The sequence below is a fragment of the Suillus paluster genome (genome assembly GCF_016628075.1).
Source record: "Suillus paluster strain FC165 chromosome Unknown EDB91scaffold_131, whole genome shotgun sequence".
Lineage (NCBI taxonomy): Eukaryota > Fungi > Basidiomycota > Agaricomycetes > Boletales > Suillaceae > Suillus > Suillus paluster.
In genome coordinates this window covers 784-17,505 of record NW_024537691.1, presented here as the reverse complement: position 1 = coordinate 17,505, position 16,722 = coordinate 784, and the positions used below count along the sequence as shown (strand labels likewise).

Sequence of the window (16,722 nt, the reverse complement as noted above, 5' to 3'; positions counted from 1 at the left end):
CAGAATGTAAATGAACGGTAGACTCACGCCCTCTTGTATCCCCATCATCGTATCGCGCAAGCGTTCGCTATACTTCTTCCAAGCCGTTTGCCTTTCTCACTTCCTGCCATAAATCCTCGAGATCAGGGTGTCTGAGAAAGAAGCCGCAGAAGAAGGTGAACCAACGCCGAACGTGGGCATCTGAGGTAAGTTTCCATTCATCAGGAAGGTCTGTGAGCTGCATTTCGCTGTGTCCGTGTGTGGAAGGTGAGATGACATCCATCTTCGTCTTGTCTTTAGAGATGTCGCTGCCCGAATCAAGTGGTAAGAGGCAAAGTGATTGAGCACACAGACCGACACTTTCAACCAAGTGCGAGACACGTGCGGCTTAGATCAACGTCGGGACTCCCAACTTCCAAGTTCAAGCCACATACATATAAGTCAGTTGATATTAGTGCGAAAAAGGAATTGTATCACGAGAAGCGCACATATATATATGGTACTGATCATCTTTACCGTGCACAGCGTGCATACAGGTTCTAATACGGCAGATCAAGAGTAGTCTTAGCGCAGCTGGAGGTTGGCAAAATGTGTCTCCTGTGTTTCTGACACCTCATACACGTCAGTCGTCCCCGTCGGTGTGACCGTATCACGTCAGTGCTGCGGGTCCTTTCGGAGAAAGAGAAGGCACTGAGCTGAGCGCTAGCTGGGCAGTGCATCCCTGTACTTGTCTGCCAGAGACTCGGTGGAGAGGAAAACGGATAATGGGACCTCAGAACTGGCGTGACCGGACCCTTGGCACCCTTTCAGTTGCCTCTCGTACTTTCCTAACTGGTTTTCATTAACGATTTCAGCATTCTGTGTAGCAGCACTACATCCATCAATGACACGTCCTTGTAGCTGCAAAGAAGTTGTTGTCATTCCGTACATCAATCGATCATGACAGTTGCTCAGTGCTAGATCTCGAACTCGAACTTCAAAGTCTCTCCTTTGACTCAGAGTCTTTGACGCACGATCTGCCCCTCCTTACTGTCTTTGCTACCCTTTTCAAATTGGGCGCTGCTTTCCCAAAATACTCAGTACAAATACCACGAATGTTCCTCATAACCCTGCGATGGCCCTCGCTCGACAACACCAAGTCAGCCCCATCATGATAATAACACCCCAGTTCACACCACCAACCTCTTCAAGGCCCCCAACAGCGTCAACGGCGGTCAGCTTATCCATGGTCCATACAGTGTTTACTCCTCCCTCCCCCTATATTCCCTACGCCTAGCAAGGCGGTACCAGATTCACCTTCACCATTCCCTCGCTATGGGCATACGCTTTCTGCGACAACCACTGCTTCAGGAGAGTTATATCTCTTTGGCGGTCTCGTCCGCGAAACAGCCCACAATGATTTATACATTTTTTCTGCCCATGATCTGAGCGCGACTCTCGTTGAGACATGTGGAGAAACACCCTCGCCAAGAGTCGGCCACGCTAGTGCATTCGTTAGCAGCGTTCTTATTGTATGGGGAGGCGAGACCAACGCAAACCCCTTGTTCGATCGGTCAGAACAGCATGATGATGCGCTATATTTACTGAACCTCGGTGCGTTCATCCTACTTCACTGTCTGATAAGCATAGTTCATGTACATGTACACCAGTTTCACGAGAGTGGATGCGGGTAGTTATGCGCGCGGTCCTGTACCTTCTGGACGCTATGGTCACGCTGTTACTATGGTCGGCATCAAATTTTCGTCTCCGGAGGACAGGTCGATGACGAGTTTTTGAATGACCTCCATGTAGCTAGAGCTGGGTATGTCCTCTTGCTGTCATGCTTTCCCTTTCTTCACATGTATAAAGTATTGTAGCTAGCATGCACTCCCTGTGATGACTGGTAGCATATATAGCGGTTCAGTAGGTTCTACAGGATGCATGATAGCTAAGATACATGTTATATACAAGGCTACTACACAGGGAGGAGCAGGGTGAAGCTTGGGGTAGCCAGAAAACATTGATATTTTAGAACTGCCAAATTGGGTTATGTTTTCGAAGGTAGTACTAAAAATTGCCGCTTTCGGACGATACAAGCATATATTGGAACCGTGAAATATGTGCATAGATTATATAATGATATGCCCTTATAATACCTTGGAGCTTTGGAGGACTTGGAGGATTTAGGCCATGATTTAACGCTGGTGTCGAGGATTATCGTAATTAAGCCTAATAATACTGAGCCATCCACGTAATCACTCAGTATAGTAAGGCTTACTTATTGGGAAGGTCAGGTGAAATCATGCCAGTCCCACTTACATAAGTTAGCCACGCGCCATCCCTCGGCGAAACTACTACCTAGTCACGGTAGGCAAAAAACTCCATCTCGCATGGGATGACGCCGCAGGTGGACATGACACATTTACGAAGACCTCGGAGTGCCGCATGATGAAGAGACGCAGGAGATGGACGAAGGTATATGATCATTAGTGTCAAATTTGCTCAAATGAACCGTACTAACGTGCTATTAACACCCCCAGCGTACTTGGCCCAAAGATGGTGACTATGTTATGATTTATCTCCGACGATCTATGTTGTTACTTATTGGTGTCATCCGAAGCAGTGACAGAGACGGACAGTCGTTGACACGAGTCGCTGCAAAAAAGTTCCTCCGTTGACGCACTAGAACCGGCACTTCCATCCTTCCAACGCCAAGCTTCCGCTCTCTCACCTAACTCCCTTCCAACAACCTGTCATGCCTCACACGTTCAATCGGAGATTAACCTCGCACTTTCCCGTATGTCGACAACAGTCGATATGATTCGTCATCGACGCGACTGCCAAGGTTTTTGGTTTTCAAACAAGATCTGTATCCCTACCTGACGCCATTTTCGTATTTGAGTCTGCAGCAGTCCCGGAATTGAGACACCACAAGGTCTGCTCAATAAATCCACCGACCACGTATCGTCGACGGTTTTGCGCCACCTCTTTCACTCCTCCATGTGCAGAATAGGCAACTTCGTTTCCAAGTGTGCGTCCGCAGTCCACTTGGCACTTGTCGCAGATATCATGTGGTAATAGCCCCCGATATGCGACATATATTCATTGAGGTCGCGGCGCCACCACCTGAAACGATGCCAGAAATGTGAACAATGAAGTCATCCTTGCAGTTGGCGTCGTTGTGTTTCGAGCATGATCTCTTCGCTCTCCAGGTAGACACTACATGTAAGTCTACTCAATAAACGCACTGACCTCATACCCTTGACAGTGCGCTACCTCTTTCACTCCTCCTGGTGCAGCATATGCAACTTCGTTGCCAAGTGTTCCGCAGTCCACTTGGCACTTGTTGCAGACCATGCGGTAGCCCCAGATATGCAACATATCGCGAGGATCGTTCCTTTTGATGGTGGCGGAAATTGGGCTTTCACCGAGTTCGCAGCGCGCGAGGACGTCGGACAAGACGTCCTTGTAGTTAGTGGCGCTCCCTTCAGTATATCGCAAAATGGCTCTGCACTCTCCAGGTTCGCACCGTGGTTGGATGGGTGTCCGGTACCGCTTCAGACCCTTTCATGAAGCACGATATAACTTGGTGCCTGGATGTGGCGGATGGTGGTAAAATTGCATATACTATCCCCTACAGTCTATTCGGGATAGTATGCATGCTGCATTCTACCTTATCCAGGTACTAAGGACACATTAGAAATAGTGTTGTCGTTTTTGGTTTCCGATTGCATAATAAAGCGAGGATGGAGGTGGGATTGCTTTCCTGTTCTGCTCTTAGCCAGTCTCAGCCAGGGCCCACAAGTTTAACTTACGTCCATCAACAAGTCCATCCCAGGCCTAAAGCACGACGATCTATACATAACGGTTAATGCTGTTGAGACACCTGTTACATAAAGTTCGTCTTCTTTGCTTCTCGTCCAAAACCATGTCAATACTTACGGCATCAGCGTAAGTGGAACAGTGACCGGCCACCGGCGGCCGTTGCTCATGACGGTTCTCTTCGCGACCTATTCAGGACCCGATGTTTCATCTTATATATGACATGAATTCTTCCAACAGCCTTTGGACGTCGCCCATTTTTTTTTTCCAATGTCTTATGCATCCCACTTTCTTCACCTCCCCGATGACGTGCTTGTATATCTGCTCGACTTAACAACTATGAGTGACCTCGAGAGTCTCTCCAAGGTAGCTACCCTCATGTCTCCCGTATGCATGCATCTGACCCTCTCACAGACGTGTAAGCAACTTAAAGCTATATGTGCCCTAGTTCGCGTCCCATACCTCCATGAACTTAAGCGGGAGGGTCTTGAGTATAATGCCGCATCCGCATCACCAATCATCTCCTTTCCACAGGCTTTGGCTTCCCTCAGGTGCAGAGAACACAGGTGGAGGACGATGCGCCCGATCATTTCATCCTGCCGTGCAACTCTGAATGATAGCCACTTCACAAGCTACTATCAGAAGGTAGTTTTGTATGTGTCTAAACGGGATGCATCGACTGTTGTTGGGGATACATTGGAACGTGCAACCTTTCATAGTCAAGCTGATGAGGTTACTCGTCTACACGCTGCTGATGTACAGCAGGATCTTCTTGTTCTGCTGCGGATGCACCTTGGGTGAGTAGTCTTACGCGCAACTGAATAACACTGACAGAAACCTCTTTGAGAACTGGCATGTCCTATCTCTGCTTCCTCTCCTTGCGAGAGATGTCTCCGCATTCAAAAGCTGCTAGTCCAACCCGTATCCTCTTCACCAGCATCTGCCCAATGGTCTATTTCTCCGCTCCGCTCGACGCCCGTGGTCTAAGAATACTGGGTTCCTGGTGCGCGATCATAACGAGGGATTCATTTTCGAACAAGCTAGAACCCCATGCCAACATGCTCTTGCTTTATAACTGGAAAACCGGCATCTTATTCAAATTGGTAAGCCTACATCGTCCGGCCCGAACAATCAAATTAACTGAGATGTTATACTTGTAACTTGAAGGTGGGATTTCATCCCGACAGGATCGACGATTTCAACTTCATAAACGGTCGTACTCTTGCCGTCATCCACAGAAGCGCCAACCCTTCCCGTCTAATGCTCCGTCTTTATGATGTCATTTTGCCGAGCCAGCTGTGTTCGTCTGGGCGCGTGACGCTTCAGTTGTCTTTACAACTACCCCATATCCGAGCAGAGGCATCCATATCTCCCAGTCGCATGCTTCTCCCCAGAGCTCTTCAGGAGTGGATTCTTCAGCCCAATCAGCGTCCTCGAGAGATCCTTCCACTGAACAGCGGAATCATGGCTCTGTCGATACCCCTTGCAATAGGCATTCAGAAAGCTCAATTGGACATCGCTATTGATATCGCAATGTTGCTTTCCATCACTCATGGAAAAGATGCTGTTGACTGCACGATGCTTTGGAACGAGTGGGGTCCCAAGATATCCCGCGTTTTCTTGATGGACGAAGTCCTCCGTGAACAGGGCGATGTAGAGCCTTTGCAGGATGTAGATGGTTATAGGGTGGCTTTTTCCACCGACATAGACCATGATACATGCGATGAAGTTTCAGAAGAAGACTCCTCGACCCGAGCTGCAGCTTTCATTCTAGACTTCAATCCTGCGAGTGTTAGATGGGCTGGAGAGGAGGCCAAGGCATGTCGTGGGTCGCGTGGTGCTTTAGTGACGGACCCGAGTGTTTTAAGGGCGGGTCGCTTGCTTGCGGAGGAGGTGGTGAGTTCCCTGCCTTACGCACGGACAAAGCTTGAGGGGTACTTGCCCCAACATCGAATTCGCCTTTCAAGGGATGAAGTTGCGTATCCTGTAAGTTCATTCATGTATGCGTTTTGTGCTCGAGTGCTTATGCATTGTATGCATGCTTTTGATAGGCTAATCCGCTGCAAGGACATCCGCTGCCTGATCTTCATAATGTTTATAGCTTTGCGTGAGGCATTGCTCGAGTTGCTCATTAGTAAAAGAATGATCTGCGACGCCTACGTTCCAGCATTTTTTTACATCCATCGCCAATACATATCTATCGCATACTAGAGTAGAAGTGAAGTCTTTTGACATGCGCAGTAAAATCTTCGTATATGCCATAGGTCAGTACGAGTCCAATCTAACAAGGCAGCATCCATGTTGGAGAGCTGTATAGTTATCACATAACTTCTGACGTGTCCCGCGAGTGCCCGTGGAGGGCAGAATAAAACACGAATCCGCCGACAGGAAGCCACACAGATCAGAGATCTACGGTGGTCACCAAAGAAGCTTGAAGCAAGTACAGATATCGTTTGAAGTTTGTCCTAGCCCGCTTAGCAGGGAACTCGGGATTGGACTCAACCAACCTGTCCCAAAAAAAAGAGTTAACTGAGTAAGTTCACCCTTGACGCCGTAACGCAGCAAGCTTGATAGTATCATATCGCACCACGCACGCAGACAAGAGTCGGAAAGACAAGCTGAATCTCACGAAAACACAAACCTAGAGCCTGAGGAGCTTGTTGTTCATAAGTCCTGGTATTCTGCGAGCACCTCAGCCAAAGCTAGTAGTGCTTGAAATATATGCAAGGTAATCCAACCTTTACTTGACATCTCGCAACGAACGAGCTATGCTCTCGATCTCTCCAATCTCTCTGATTGGCACTCCAAACCAAGTTGTTTGTTGCGTGCATAAACGCCGCATCGCAACCATCGTGTTTCGAGGATGGATCTTTATCACTCGTCTCCTTCTCACCTCCAGAAAGTCAGTTTACTGTGAGGTCACCTTGAATCTGTCTCTGACTGCTCGCATCCTTTTACAGCAACATCGACGTGACGCTCCACAGGTGTCATTCGTGCGAGCGGAGTCAGATGTGAGTGTCTCTAGTGCTTACAGTGTCACGACTATAGTCGGTTACTTTCAGTCCCGTTCATCAGTCCCCCCTGTCACGCTCCGAGACCTCACACAATCTATTAGCAAGGTTGGAGACTATCCTGTTGCCCGTGGCGGATTTGGAGAGATATGGAAATGTACTTATCAAACGGATCAGGGACCGATCACCGTTTGTGCAATATTGTTTCTACCTGCGTGTACGAAGTTGACAATTTTGCAGGTTGCAGTGAAATCATTGCTATTTTACGCTTCTGATCAACTTGACGGAGCAATGGAGAAAAAGACCAAAGTGAGTGTCTTGATGAATTTCTACATTTATTAGTTACGCTAGAGGTTTTGCAGAGGATACGACGTGAAATCAGAACTTGCGCAAGACTTAAGCATGACAATATTCTGCCTGTGTATGGCTACACGCATGGCTTCGGCCTGTTCATGGCAATGGTCAGCCCCTGGGCAGATAATGGTAATCTGACAACCTATCTGGAGCGGCAAGATGCACATCTTACTATGGTCAGACGATTCCAGATTGTAAGTTTTGTAATATATATCTTAAGCACTGGCTGATGGCAATGTTAGCTCGGAGATATTACGAATGGCCTGCAATATCGTACGTATTAGTGTCGATACCCCTGACTGGATTCATAACGCTTTCTTGACAGTTCACGCAAATAATGTCATTCACGGTGACTTAACTGGGGTAAGCTGTTCCCTTTTCGAGCGTTTTAAGCGATTCAGATGTCAACATCGTCTCCTCTACATAGCCGAATGTGCTTATTCATGGTGACGGCACAGCTTGCCTCGCTGACTTCGGTTTGTCCCTGGTATACTCTGAAGCCATGAGTACCTCCCTGGCTTCCTGGTCCTCGGCGTTCCACGGAAACTTTCGATGGCTGGCTCCCGAGCTACTCGGGGAACCAGATAATGAATTGCCAACACGGCCAAGCAAATACAGCGACATCTACTCCTTTGGTGGTATCATGCTACATGTATGTCTAGGAAATCTTCGTCCTCCCACTGACGTCATTACGCCCTACTATTACCTACGAGATGCTGCAGTCATTCAACGCATAGGCATCGGGGCCAAGCCTTTACGATCACGCTATCCTGTGTTATCTGACGAGTATTGGACTTTGATTGAGGAATGTTGGTCAACTGCAATTCAGGATCGTCCGTCGGCTGAGGGAATTGCCAGGGTGATTAGGGATGAACTGGACTCGCTATCCCGCTCTTGACTCGTCTTTTATACTACAATCTGTTGATGGTACGCTATGCTAGATCCTGGATGTTCCACCACACCTTGCAGCATTGCACCACTCACAGCTTTATCACTGCATACGACATTCAAGACATCAGAAGTTAATTTCCTTGGCGCTGGGGGGGACAATGTACAGTGTTCTCCATCTTCACCGACTCATCAGTGTAACTGTGCAGTGTATTGCAATGTTGTACGCTTTATCGACCGTCTTGCAGAACCAAATCCTTGGCAGGTTCAAAAAACCAATAAGCAGCTTAGCTCAGGTCAAAATATTGTGGCATTGAAGGGCTGCTGCGTCTACAGTTTGCACTGTCTAAACCCACCAAGAGTCTGGTTTTGAACAACAGCCAACAAAGCATATAGAGTGTCAATACGCTGCGGGGCAGAGATCAGTTATCATGTCGGAGACGGCAAAAACTGCTTACTGGTACGTCTACCCCCATCTCCTTCGCCATTCTGACCACCTCGCCAACAATTACTTCAACCTCGATAGGTAGCCCATTCTGGGCGTCGAAGAGCATGCTCGGGAGAGTAATATGTGCAGGGTCGCGGTGTATCTCAGCAGTCTGTAATATAGTACTGTCGACGAGGGAAGAAGGTAGACCATCTTCATTGTCTGCGTAGCCCAGTGCACGCCCTGCGAAATAGGTAAGATATACGAAGAGGTCTTACAATTAGAAATCACCAAGGGTAATCATCTCTTGTAAAATCGCACGTAGAACGGGAATAGTGTTTCTCTCAACAACTGTTGCTGTCTGAGAAGCGACGTAAGGACTATATGATTGGCCTTCTTCAGGCGGAGGTCGAAACATCGCTGCAGGAGAAGACCCAGTGAGAGTCGAGAAGGAGGAGAATGCAATATTCCACATTGTCTTGGCAAATTTCTTGCGCTGGATTTCTGTTACAATGATCGCTTCTGAACCTCCTGCTTCGAGCATGGTTCCAAAGTCTGCCAAAATAGCATATTCTTCAGGAGAATTGGTAGTCGTCAGGTGATCTCCATGTCTGTACATTCCAATGGTAAGACGATCCTGTGTCCGTAAGAGATGATATATGTCAGAAATCCGAAAGGATTGAATCATTTTTGCTCACGAAGCGGTTATGATTGACCATGTTCTTCTCCACCAAATTCGCTGCGATCCATACGAGCGCGCTGATGATCTTCGGTTGACCTTGATTGAGTGCCTTGGCGCTATGATACAAATCTCGCTCCACTCCGAGTCCGTTTTGGAGCATGACATAAGTAGGCTGGGGGTGCATTTCACTATATGGACGAGAAAGCAGTGGTTCTAGGACACGAGGTGTTTCGACCACCTCTGGAATTGCCTTGGTTGTAATGACCACGTAGGAATACGACCTGTCAGCGGCTTCTGCCACCGACGATACCACTATCAACCAATAATGTCAATGCACGGCGATTGAGATCGCAGACAATATGGAGTTACTTACGACGGTAGGGTTTCCAGCTCTCGTGAGTGCCATACTTTTTGCTCCTGATGTGCATACCCTTGGCTGGAGTCGGATCAACATCGCGGGACAAATCTTGATGATGAGATAACATAATTCACCATTCACGACATCATAATTACTTCGGGCAACGACAGTGACTCGCGCAAGCTTGCTGCTTTGGAGGATATACGCATCTACGATTAATACCAATATCAGTATCGTTGATACGAAATGTTGAAATAGTGTCACAAGCTAGTAGTGAAGTTCGTGAGGCGCGACATACAGATTGTTCCAACTGCACCCAGGCCAACAAGCAGGACATCTTTTGTAAGCATTTGACAAGATTGGTCACGACACGCCATGACTACAGTCTCAGGCTGCAGGCTCGGTCTGAAGGAGGATAGTTGAATTTTGCCGACATCTTGCAGCCAAAGAACTACTTACGGCCCGGGCGGCGCTTCGGAACCCATCGGCTATTAATTTTGGCTCGTTCGTTAAACTCAAAGTCATCTGCGTGAGATCTACTCTGATTCCTGAGTGTGATACTCGAGAGTTCTACATAGAGTTGATCTGGGGCCTGGTGCACTGCCAGCTGCCCAAACAACCAATTCCACTACGCACCTCATTCACCAGGTCCCACTCGTTTCCGTGCCTACCCCACCCGTGGCCTACTGGCACCTACTACGCCCAATGTGCCTCTATTCCTGGATCTATTCTTGTCTCCATCCCAGGCATATATCTGCATCAATCAATAGAAGGAGAAAAGAAAGGTTACGAATTGTTCATAAGGGCAGCTTTACATGTTGCAGATGTCCTCCCCAAGGCGAATATGTAATCCACAGTTGTATCTAACTCCCCTCCCCGCCTTACTCCAGTCCCACGCGCTCTCACCGAGCCAGACTCGATATAATCATACTTTGTAGTTTCTCCTGCTGCTACAAGAAACGCCATTGTAACAGGCTTCCATGGCGTCGAGATCGTGCAAGAGAAGGGTGGGGGTGGGGTGGTGGTATTTGGGAGGCATATTTCGTATGTGAGTCCCTTGGTTAGCGTGACAGGGGAGTTGAAGATCTTTCGAGGAATACTATTGACCCAACACCGAGCTGCATTGTTGCTATGGATCATGAGTCGAACGTAGGGCTACGACTTCATGCCCCATGCGCAATTTTCGAACCATTTTTGCCTCACAAGGTACGCATGGGGCATGGTGTATGTGCTGAACGGAACGTCATCGTCTCCCAGATTGTCATTTTCATTTTTTGCGGGAACACTGATGTATTACAGCGCTAGCAACTCAGCAAATGCGGTTCTCCCCATGAGAGCATAGTCATGCCAGCTGTCATGATGGATTCTATGCTACCAAGAATGCCGCCCCACGTACGTTTCCCGACCGAGTAGATTGCATCATCCCACTCTATCATATGTATTATTAGGCTGTCGTGGAGCACTTCCACACCACGAATTGGATCGAATTGGAACCAACCGGCCACTACACGTGACTACAACTGATCGTGAGCCGTGATCCAATGGAATCGGCGAACAATAAACACAGTTTGGAATCTGTGCCCGACGCAAGAATTGCGACATAATTAGTCGTTCGGGAGCTCACCCTCTACAAGAAGAAAAGAACACATGTTGCTATCGCCTATTCAGATATATCAAGCTAGATGGACTTCACTCCCCTCTGTTTTTGTACTGATACTCGAGTCTGAGAGCTGCCGCAGGACCATGAGGAGAAGGTCCGCAGAAGACATCAATATGCAGATATTTGTTTTATCGCAGCTCCACATGTAGTAGTGTTACACGAGTGTCACTAGGAACCTCCAACCCTATCACGCTGGCCTGGGGCAGATGTTTGAGCCACTGTCAAGTAAGTTTCACACATTACTAGTCTACGTCTTCACTTTCCACCATGACTCATGTTGATCGGTTGAGTGACAGACACTTGCAACGCCTATCAATATCACACACGTATATGCGCGTCCTAAATCGTAAAGTCCCGAATGACTTTCCTGCGGTATTGCGCGTTCTAAATCGTACCTATTCCTTCATCTAGATCATGCCATTGCATTCTACAGTTATTTCCGGATATTCCACTCAGACATATCTGCGCTGTGCTGAGTCTTATACACATTTTTGAGAAATAACCAACCCCTTGGCCACTTTAACGAGGGTCATTCAAGCGACTTCTGCATTTTTAAGGATTTACAGCTGGTCCGTTGTCTCATCAGCTGTCGTCCACCGTGGTCGGACATGTTAACAATGGTACTATAGGCTACCTGATTTGGCAGAACTCTTTGCGATCTTGTTTCCGACGTCATGCATCAGTCGCTCAAAACGATCTTCGGGAGTCTCCGACTACACATTTCCTTCAAGGCGTAAATTCGGTGCAAGCCATCGATAATGCCAACACCCAGTGATGAAATCCAAGACGACGTGGCAGTTGCTCAGTCATGGCAGGTCCGGTGCCACCTTGCGTTCGGCGTCAGACAGTACTTGATTGACACAAGCAACGTTTCGATACTTTCACGTATATCTGGCCACTGCGAAAAAAATTATTTACAAACCGTGTGCTCGAGCTCCGTGGCGAGTAGAGTTGCTTTATGGTTAAAAATTCTTAAGTACTCTCCCTTTCGTGATGCTGTCGACGATGACGATGATGAGAAACCATTAATTTTAATTGGCCATAGAAAGCGTTCGGTGCATCGATGCTGCAGACAGCTGCAGAACCTGTTTCTCTAGACCCACTCAGAGCAAGTCTCTTTCCATTGCGTGAGAAGCACACCAACAACATGGACTGCCAAGTTTGTGTGCTTCACCAGCGGCTTGAATACTTTCTGCTTGCACTCGATGTCCCAGATAAAAATGCGTCATCTTCTTCACCGCTCACAACCCCTCTGTCGCCTTGGGCTAATATCACCTTGTCCTTCTGTCCCTCGAATGGCCCTTTTTACCAATGCTCTTTTTTCCACATCGCAAAATTTTTTATCATGCGAACCGGTGATGAGTCCCATCGATCATCTTTAAACAACATCAGTCTACATGTCTTATCTGCAAGCAGTTTATAGCGTGTAGACCAGCTTCTATCGACTGGCACAATCCACTCAGTGACACTAACACCAACAATTACCCCTGACCGTCGTTGGTCAAGGTTCGTGACCAACGATGGTTAGATGGCATCATGTTATTCAAGGCCTTCTGCAAGGAGATATGTCGTGGGCCAATGTCGATGTTCCCGTGCCTGCCGATGACTTTTCATCCTACATTTATTTGATACCATAAAGCACTTGTCGAACTATGACCCTGCCGCGATTTGGGCCCTGTACGTATGCGTTAACTCCTTTGACGAATGCCGCCGGAACTACTCGTATCAATTCTGTCAGCACTGTCATGTGTTTAAAAATTCCAAAACACTCTGTTAGGACTCAGGAGTTTTCTATGGAATATAAAAACCGAGGATCTTCACAGATCAGACAGCACCAACAATTCTCTCTAGTCAAAGATCAACTCACTATCATGTTCGCCCGCCTCTCTACTGGTTTCTGTGTTCTCCTTGGCTTGACGGCCCTTCTGGATGTCAACGCTGGAGTAGTCCCAGTAAGCCTTGCTTCGCATCAAGTCTTGTCAGGTTGACATCGAGATACATTTTCCACAGGTTTCTCGCAACGTAGGAGTAGTAAGCTTTGCTTCGCATCAAATGTCATCATGTTGATCTCACCATACAATGTGCGCAGGGCAACTAGGGCACATCGGCAATCATAAGAGATGTCGACCTTGACAAGCGTACTGGTATCGTGGTAGTAAGCCTTGCTCCGCATCAAATGCCATCGCGTTGACCTCACCATACAATGTGCGCAGGGCAATAATCCAGAACCAGACCATGACCCAGGCAAGAAAACAAAAATCAACCTTGAGAAGCGTGCCGTGGTGGTAAGCCTTGCTCCGCATCAAAATTAATTCACCGTGCAATGTGCGCAGGGCAACGATCCAGAGCCAGACCACGACCCAGGCAAAAAAATAACAGTCGACTTTCACAAGCGTGCCATAGTGGTAAGCCTCGATCCGCATCAAATATCATCCTGTTGAACTCACCACACAATGTGCGTAGGGCAACAATCCAGAGCCAGACCATGACCCAGGCAAGAAAACAAAATCAACATTGAGAAGCGTGCCGTAGTGGTAAGCCTTGCTCCGCATCATAACTCATCGTGTTAACTTCACCATATAACGTGCGCAGGGCAACGATCCAGAGCCAGACCACGACCCAGGCAAAAAAACAACAGTCGACTTTCACAAGCGTGCCATAGTGGTAAGCCTCGATCCGCATCAAATATCATCCTGTTGAGCTCACCATACAATCTGCACAGGGCAACAATCCAGAGCCAGACCATGACCCAGGCAAGAAACAATAGTCGACCTCGAGAAGCGTGCCGCAGTGGTAAGACTTCTCCGCATCGAATCTCATCGTGTTGACCTCACCATACAATATGCGCAGGGCAACAATCCAGAGCCAAACCACGACCCAGGCAAGAAAACAACAGTTGACCTCGAAAAGCGTGCCGTAGTGGTAAGCCTTGCCCCGCATCAAATTTCGTCGTGTTTAACTCACCATACAATGTGCACAGAGCAACAATCCAGAGCCAGAGAATGACCCAGGCAAGAAAACAGCTGTCGAGCTTGAGAAGCGTGCCGTAGTGGTAAGCCTTCTCTGCATTGAATCTTGTCGCGCTGACCTCACCACACAATGTGCGCAGAAGCCATAGACTGAACTGACGTCGGCATCTGAAACCAAAGGGTATGGTGCACGATAAGCAGGTAACGGCCGATTCTTCCGGCTGTGCTGGCAGAACTGGCAGAATCGCCACTTGAAATTCTAGATCCATAGAGCAATTTGAGTTAGTGTGTAACGCGAATGAAGAAATTAGTATGTGCTATGAAATACCTTCTGAGGACTTGATCATCAGTGTGTCTACATCCCAATGATCCTGATATCTCGGGAGCACAAAGTTGAACGTTCGAGCGTTCAACGTTCAACGCCCAATACCTAACTAACTGAAACCATCAGGTAAATATATAGACGCACAAGCCAATGGACATACGTTTGTTCTTTGATTACACTAACTGTTTGACATGAGGGTAGCCTAGAGTGACATCACACGGGAGTACGACAAAAAAGCATCATCGACTATTTTGGGCAGACACGCGTCAGAGATCAACATCGATTTCGTCCGGAGGAGTACCAAAGCCATCGGTCGTCGATACTACTCAAGCATGCACCTTCAGTATGTCACATACCTATATGGTTTAGACACAGATCGCGGACTGTGTCAGTACTAGTGGGCTGCCGGATATTGCAAGTACACCCGTCATTTGGACACTGTGTTGCCGAGAGCAGGCTCATCATGAATACATGATCCCAAGTAATTTCCGCCCCGTGAGCTTTACCCTAACAGTGCATGTATGCACGGTGGACTCAAGGGGGGAAAGAGGGACAGCTACGGACCGTTGGTTCGAAGCGTACAAATCGATTGAACATCTACAAAAAGTAGTAAAATTTGGTTCGTATGGATGCTGCGGATTTTACCAAAAAACGCCAGAGGTAAAACGATTTCGTAGAATGTAAAGCAGGGCAGTGCAAACCCACATAATGCCACCTACTCGACACACCGACCTTATCCTTGGCTCGTTTCTTCATAAAAGTCGCGTCTGAGAGTATGCCGACCGTGATGGCCACCCCAGTGGCTATAAATCCATTCACCCCCAGAGCAACCATACAGAGACCTGGTACAATTACAACGAGTCAGAACCAAGATGAATTCCAAAACCAAAGAGCCTACCACCCGCGAGAAACGCTGAAGAGTAGGCGAGAGAAAACCGTATCATGCGAAAGCAACCGACGTGACACAGGACCTCTAATCCCATCAGCTTGGATACTTGCTCGCCCTGAGCGAATTTTTATGGTCAATGACAGTGCTCTATGCTTTGGGAAATTATCTACCTTCTGTTTGGCATCCTCAATTGCCTCCATCATCGCGCTGGTGAACTTGAACGACGCACTGTAACACACTCCATGCAGGAGAACTGGATCGACATGCATATCAGCGCGTAATAAAACATGCTGGAAGCGGAGTCGAGGTCTTGAAGGGGTTTAAACAACAGGAATACAAGATCCGCAAATATAACCAGTAATTACTGCGAAAGCGGACAAGTCAGTTTTGCAAGACAGAATATAAATGAACGGCAAACTCACGCCCTCTTGGATCCACATCACCGCATCGCGCAAGCGCTGGTTATACTTCTTCCAGCCATTCGCCTTTCTCACCTCCTGCCACAATTCCTCCAGATCAGGCTGTCTGAGAAACAAGCCGCAGAAGGTGAACCAGCCCCGAAGGCGGGGATCTGAGGGAACTTTCCATTCGTTAGGAAGGTCTGTGAGCTGCTCTTCATTGTGTCCGTGAGACGTGGAAGGTGAGACAACATCCGTCTTCATCTGGTCTTTAGAGATGTCGCTGCCCGAACCGAGAAAGGAAGATATATTGACAAAGCTGTCTGAATCTGTGTTGGACATTATCCGAGGTGGTTAGCGGTGGGTCTTGTTGATATTTAGAAGCGGTCTAGACAGAAAATTATTGTGAGAGGACGTCAGCAGGGACAACGGTATACCTACCTTGGCGTTGTAGATGAAGAGTGTTCAAGTTGACGAGACGGGGATGTGAGTGCTAAAAAGGAAATTACTATTGATGAGTGATGTAGTTGAAATCTAATTGATATCACTTTTCCTCTGGACCAACTCTGGACACGTGTGGGTGCATGGTAAGATGGGGGAATGAGGCGAAGTGATTTTTCGAAGAGGGTGCAATGGCACACAGACCTAGCTCTTTTCAAGTGCGAGAAGTGTCAAAGACACATGCGGCTTAGAAGTTAGATCAACGTCGCGACTCCGAAGTTCAAGCTACATATGTAAGTCAATGGGCAATAGTGTGAAAAAAGGAATTTACTATCGAAAAATGAAGTCTATAATGACAAGATATCATGAGACACACGCATATATAATACTGACCATTTTTAGTGTTCATTTTGCATGCAGGTTCGATGACAGGAGACGAAGAGCAAGATGTCTCGAGCCAATGGTATGGCTTAACGCAGCTGAGCAAAATTTATCTCTCTGTGCTTCTGACGCCTCCTGTGCTGTCGGTCGTCCGCGTCG

General features: G+C 47.7%; 7 protein-coding genes across 7 annotated transcripts; 5 read left to right on the top strand and 2 right to left on the bottom strand.

Moving 5' to 3' along the window:
• Positions 1-1,093: 1,093 nt before the first annotated feature.
• Positions 1,094-2,146, top strand: EDB91DRAFT_1269165 (uncharacterized protein; the record flags this gene model as incomplete). Its single annotated transcript, XM_041324543.1, has 3 exons — positions 1,094-1,117; positions 1,182-1,572; positions 1,629-2,146. 3 exons carry the CDS (start codon positions 1,094-1,096, stop codon positions 1,742-1,744), a joined length of 531 nt encoding a protein of 176 aa, XP_041170473.1. The 3' UTR covers positions 1,745-2,146.
• A 964-nt stretch (positions 2,147-3,110) lies between these two features.
• On the top strand, positions 3,111-3,658 carry EDB91DRAFT_1087455 (uncharacterized protein; the record flags this gene model as incomplete). The annotated part of the gene is made up of 4 exons (XM_041316214.1): positions 3,111-3,183; positions 3,227-3,429; positions 3,480-3,611; positions 3,641-3,658. The coding sequence occupies 4 exons, from the start codon at positions 3,111-3,113 to the stop codon at positions 3,656-3,658; spliced, it is 426 nt and encodes a 141-aa protein (XP_041170472.1).
• Positions 3,659-4,502: 844 nt separating this feature from the next.
• Positions 4,503-5,939, top strand: EDB91DRAFT_141320 (uncharacterized protein). Its single transcript, XM_041326205.1, has 3 exons — positions 4,503-4,883; positions 4,948-5,766; positions 5,832-5,939. The coding sequence occupies exons 1-3, from the start codon at positions 4,635-4,637 to the stop codon at positions 5,889-5,891; spliced, it is 1,128 nt and encodes a 375-aa protein (XP_041170471.1). The 5' UTR covers positions 4,503-4,634; the 3' UTR covers positions 5,892-5,939.
• Positions 5,940-7,147: 1,208 nt separating this feature from the next.
• On the top strand, positions 7,148-8,043 carry EDB91DRAFT_1062846 (kinase-like protein; the record flags this gene model as incomplete). Its single annotated transcript, XM_041314562.1, has 4 exons — positions 7,148-7,339; positions 7,388-7,418; positions 7,471-7,508; positions 7,573-8,043. Coding segments are annotated over 4 exons (732 nt in total), but the record flags the coding sequence as incomplete, so codon positions are not given.
• A 160-nt stretch (positions 8,044-8,203) lies between these two features.
• EDB91DRAFT_141253 (ketopantoate reductase PanE/ApbA-domain-containing protein) lies at positions 8,204-9,936 on the bottom strand. Its single transcript, XM_041326204.1, has 7 exons — positions 9,799-9,936; positions 9,635-9,709; positions 9,516-9,578; positions 9,159-9,454; positions 8,752-9,097; positions 8,492-8,703; positions 8,204-8,441 (listed from the first exon to the last, which is right to left on the bottom strand). The coding sequence occupies exons 1-7, from the start codon at positions 9,875-9,877 to the stop codon at positions 8,364-8,366; spliced, it is 1,149 nt and encodes a 382-aa protein (XP_041170469.1). The 5' UTR covers positions 9,878-9,936; the 3' UTR covers positions 8,204-8,363.
• A 3,095-nt stretch (positions 9,937-13,031) lies between these two features.
• Positions 13,032-14,563, top strand: EDB91DRAFT_1087451 (uncharacterized protein; the record flags this gene model as incomplete). The annotated part of the gene is made up of 9 exons (XM_041316213.1): positions 13,032-13,112; positions 13,171-13,191; positions 13,259-13,315; positions 13,374-13,445; positions 13,494-13,565; positions 13,753-13,824; positions 14,011-14,082; positions 14,141-14,212; positions 14,480-14,563. The coding sequence occupies 9 exons, from the start codon at positions 13,032-13,034 to the stop codon at positions 14,561-14,563; spliced, it is 603 nt and encodes a 200-aa protein (XP_041170468.1).
• Positions 14,564-14,720: 157 nt separating this feature from the next.
• EDB91DRAFT_1255212 (uncharacterized protein) lies at positions 14,721-16,083 on the bottom strand (the record flags this gene model as incomplete). The annotated part of the gene is made up of 5 exons (XM_041323939.1): positions 14,721-14,776; positions 15,183-15,296; positions 15,353-15,458; positions 15,514-15,633; positions 15,766-16,083. 5 exons carry the CDS (start codon positions 16,081-16,083, stop codon positions 14,721-14,723), a joined length of 714 nt encoding a protein of 237 aa, XP_041170467.1.
• Positions 16,084-16,722: the final 639 nt, after the last annotated feature.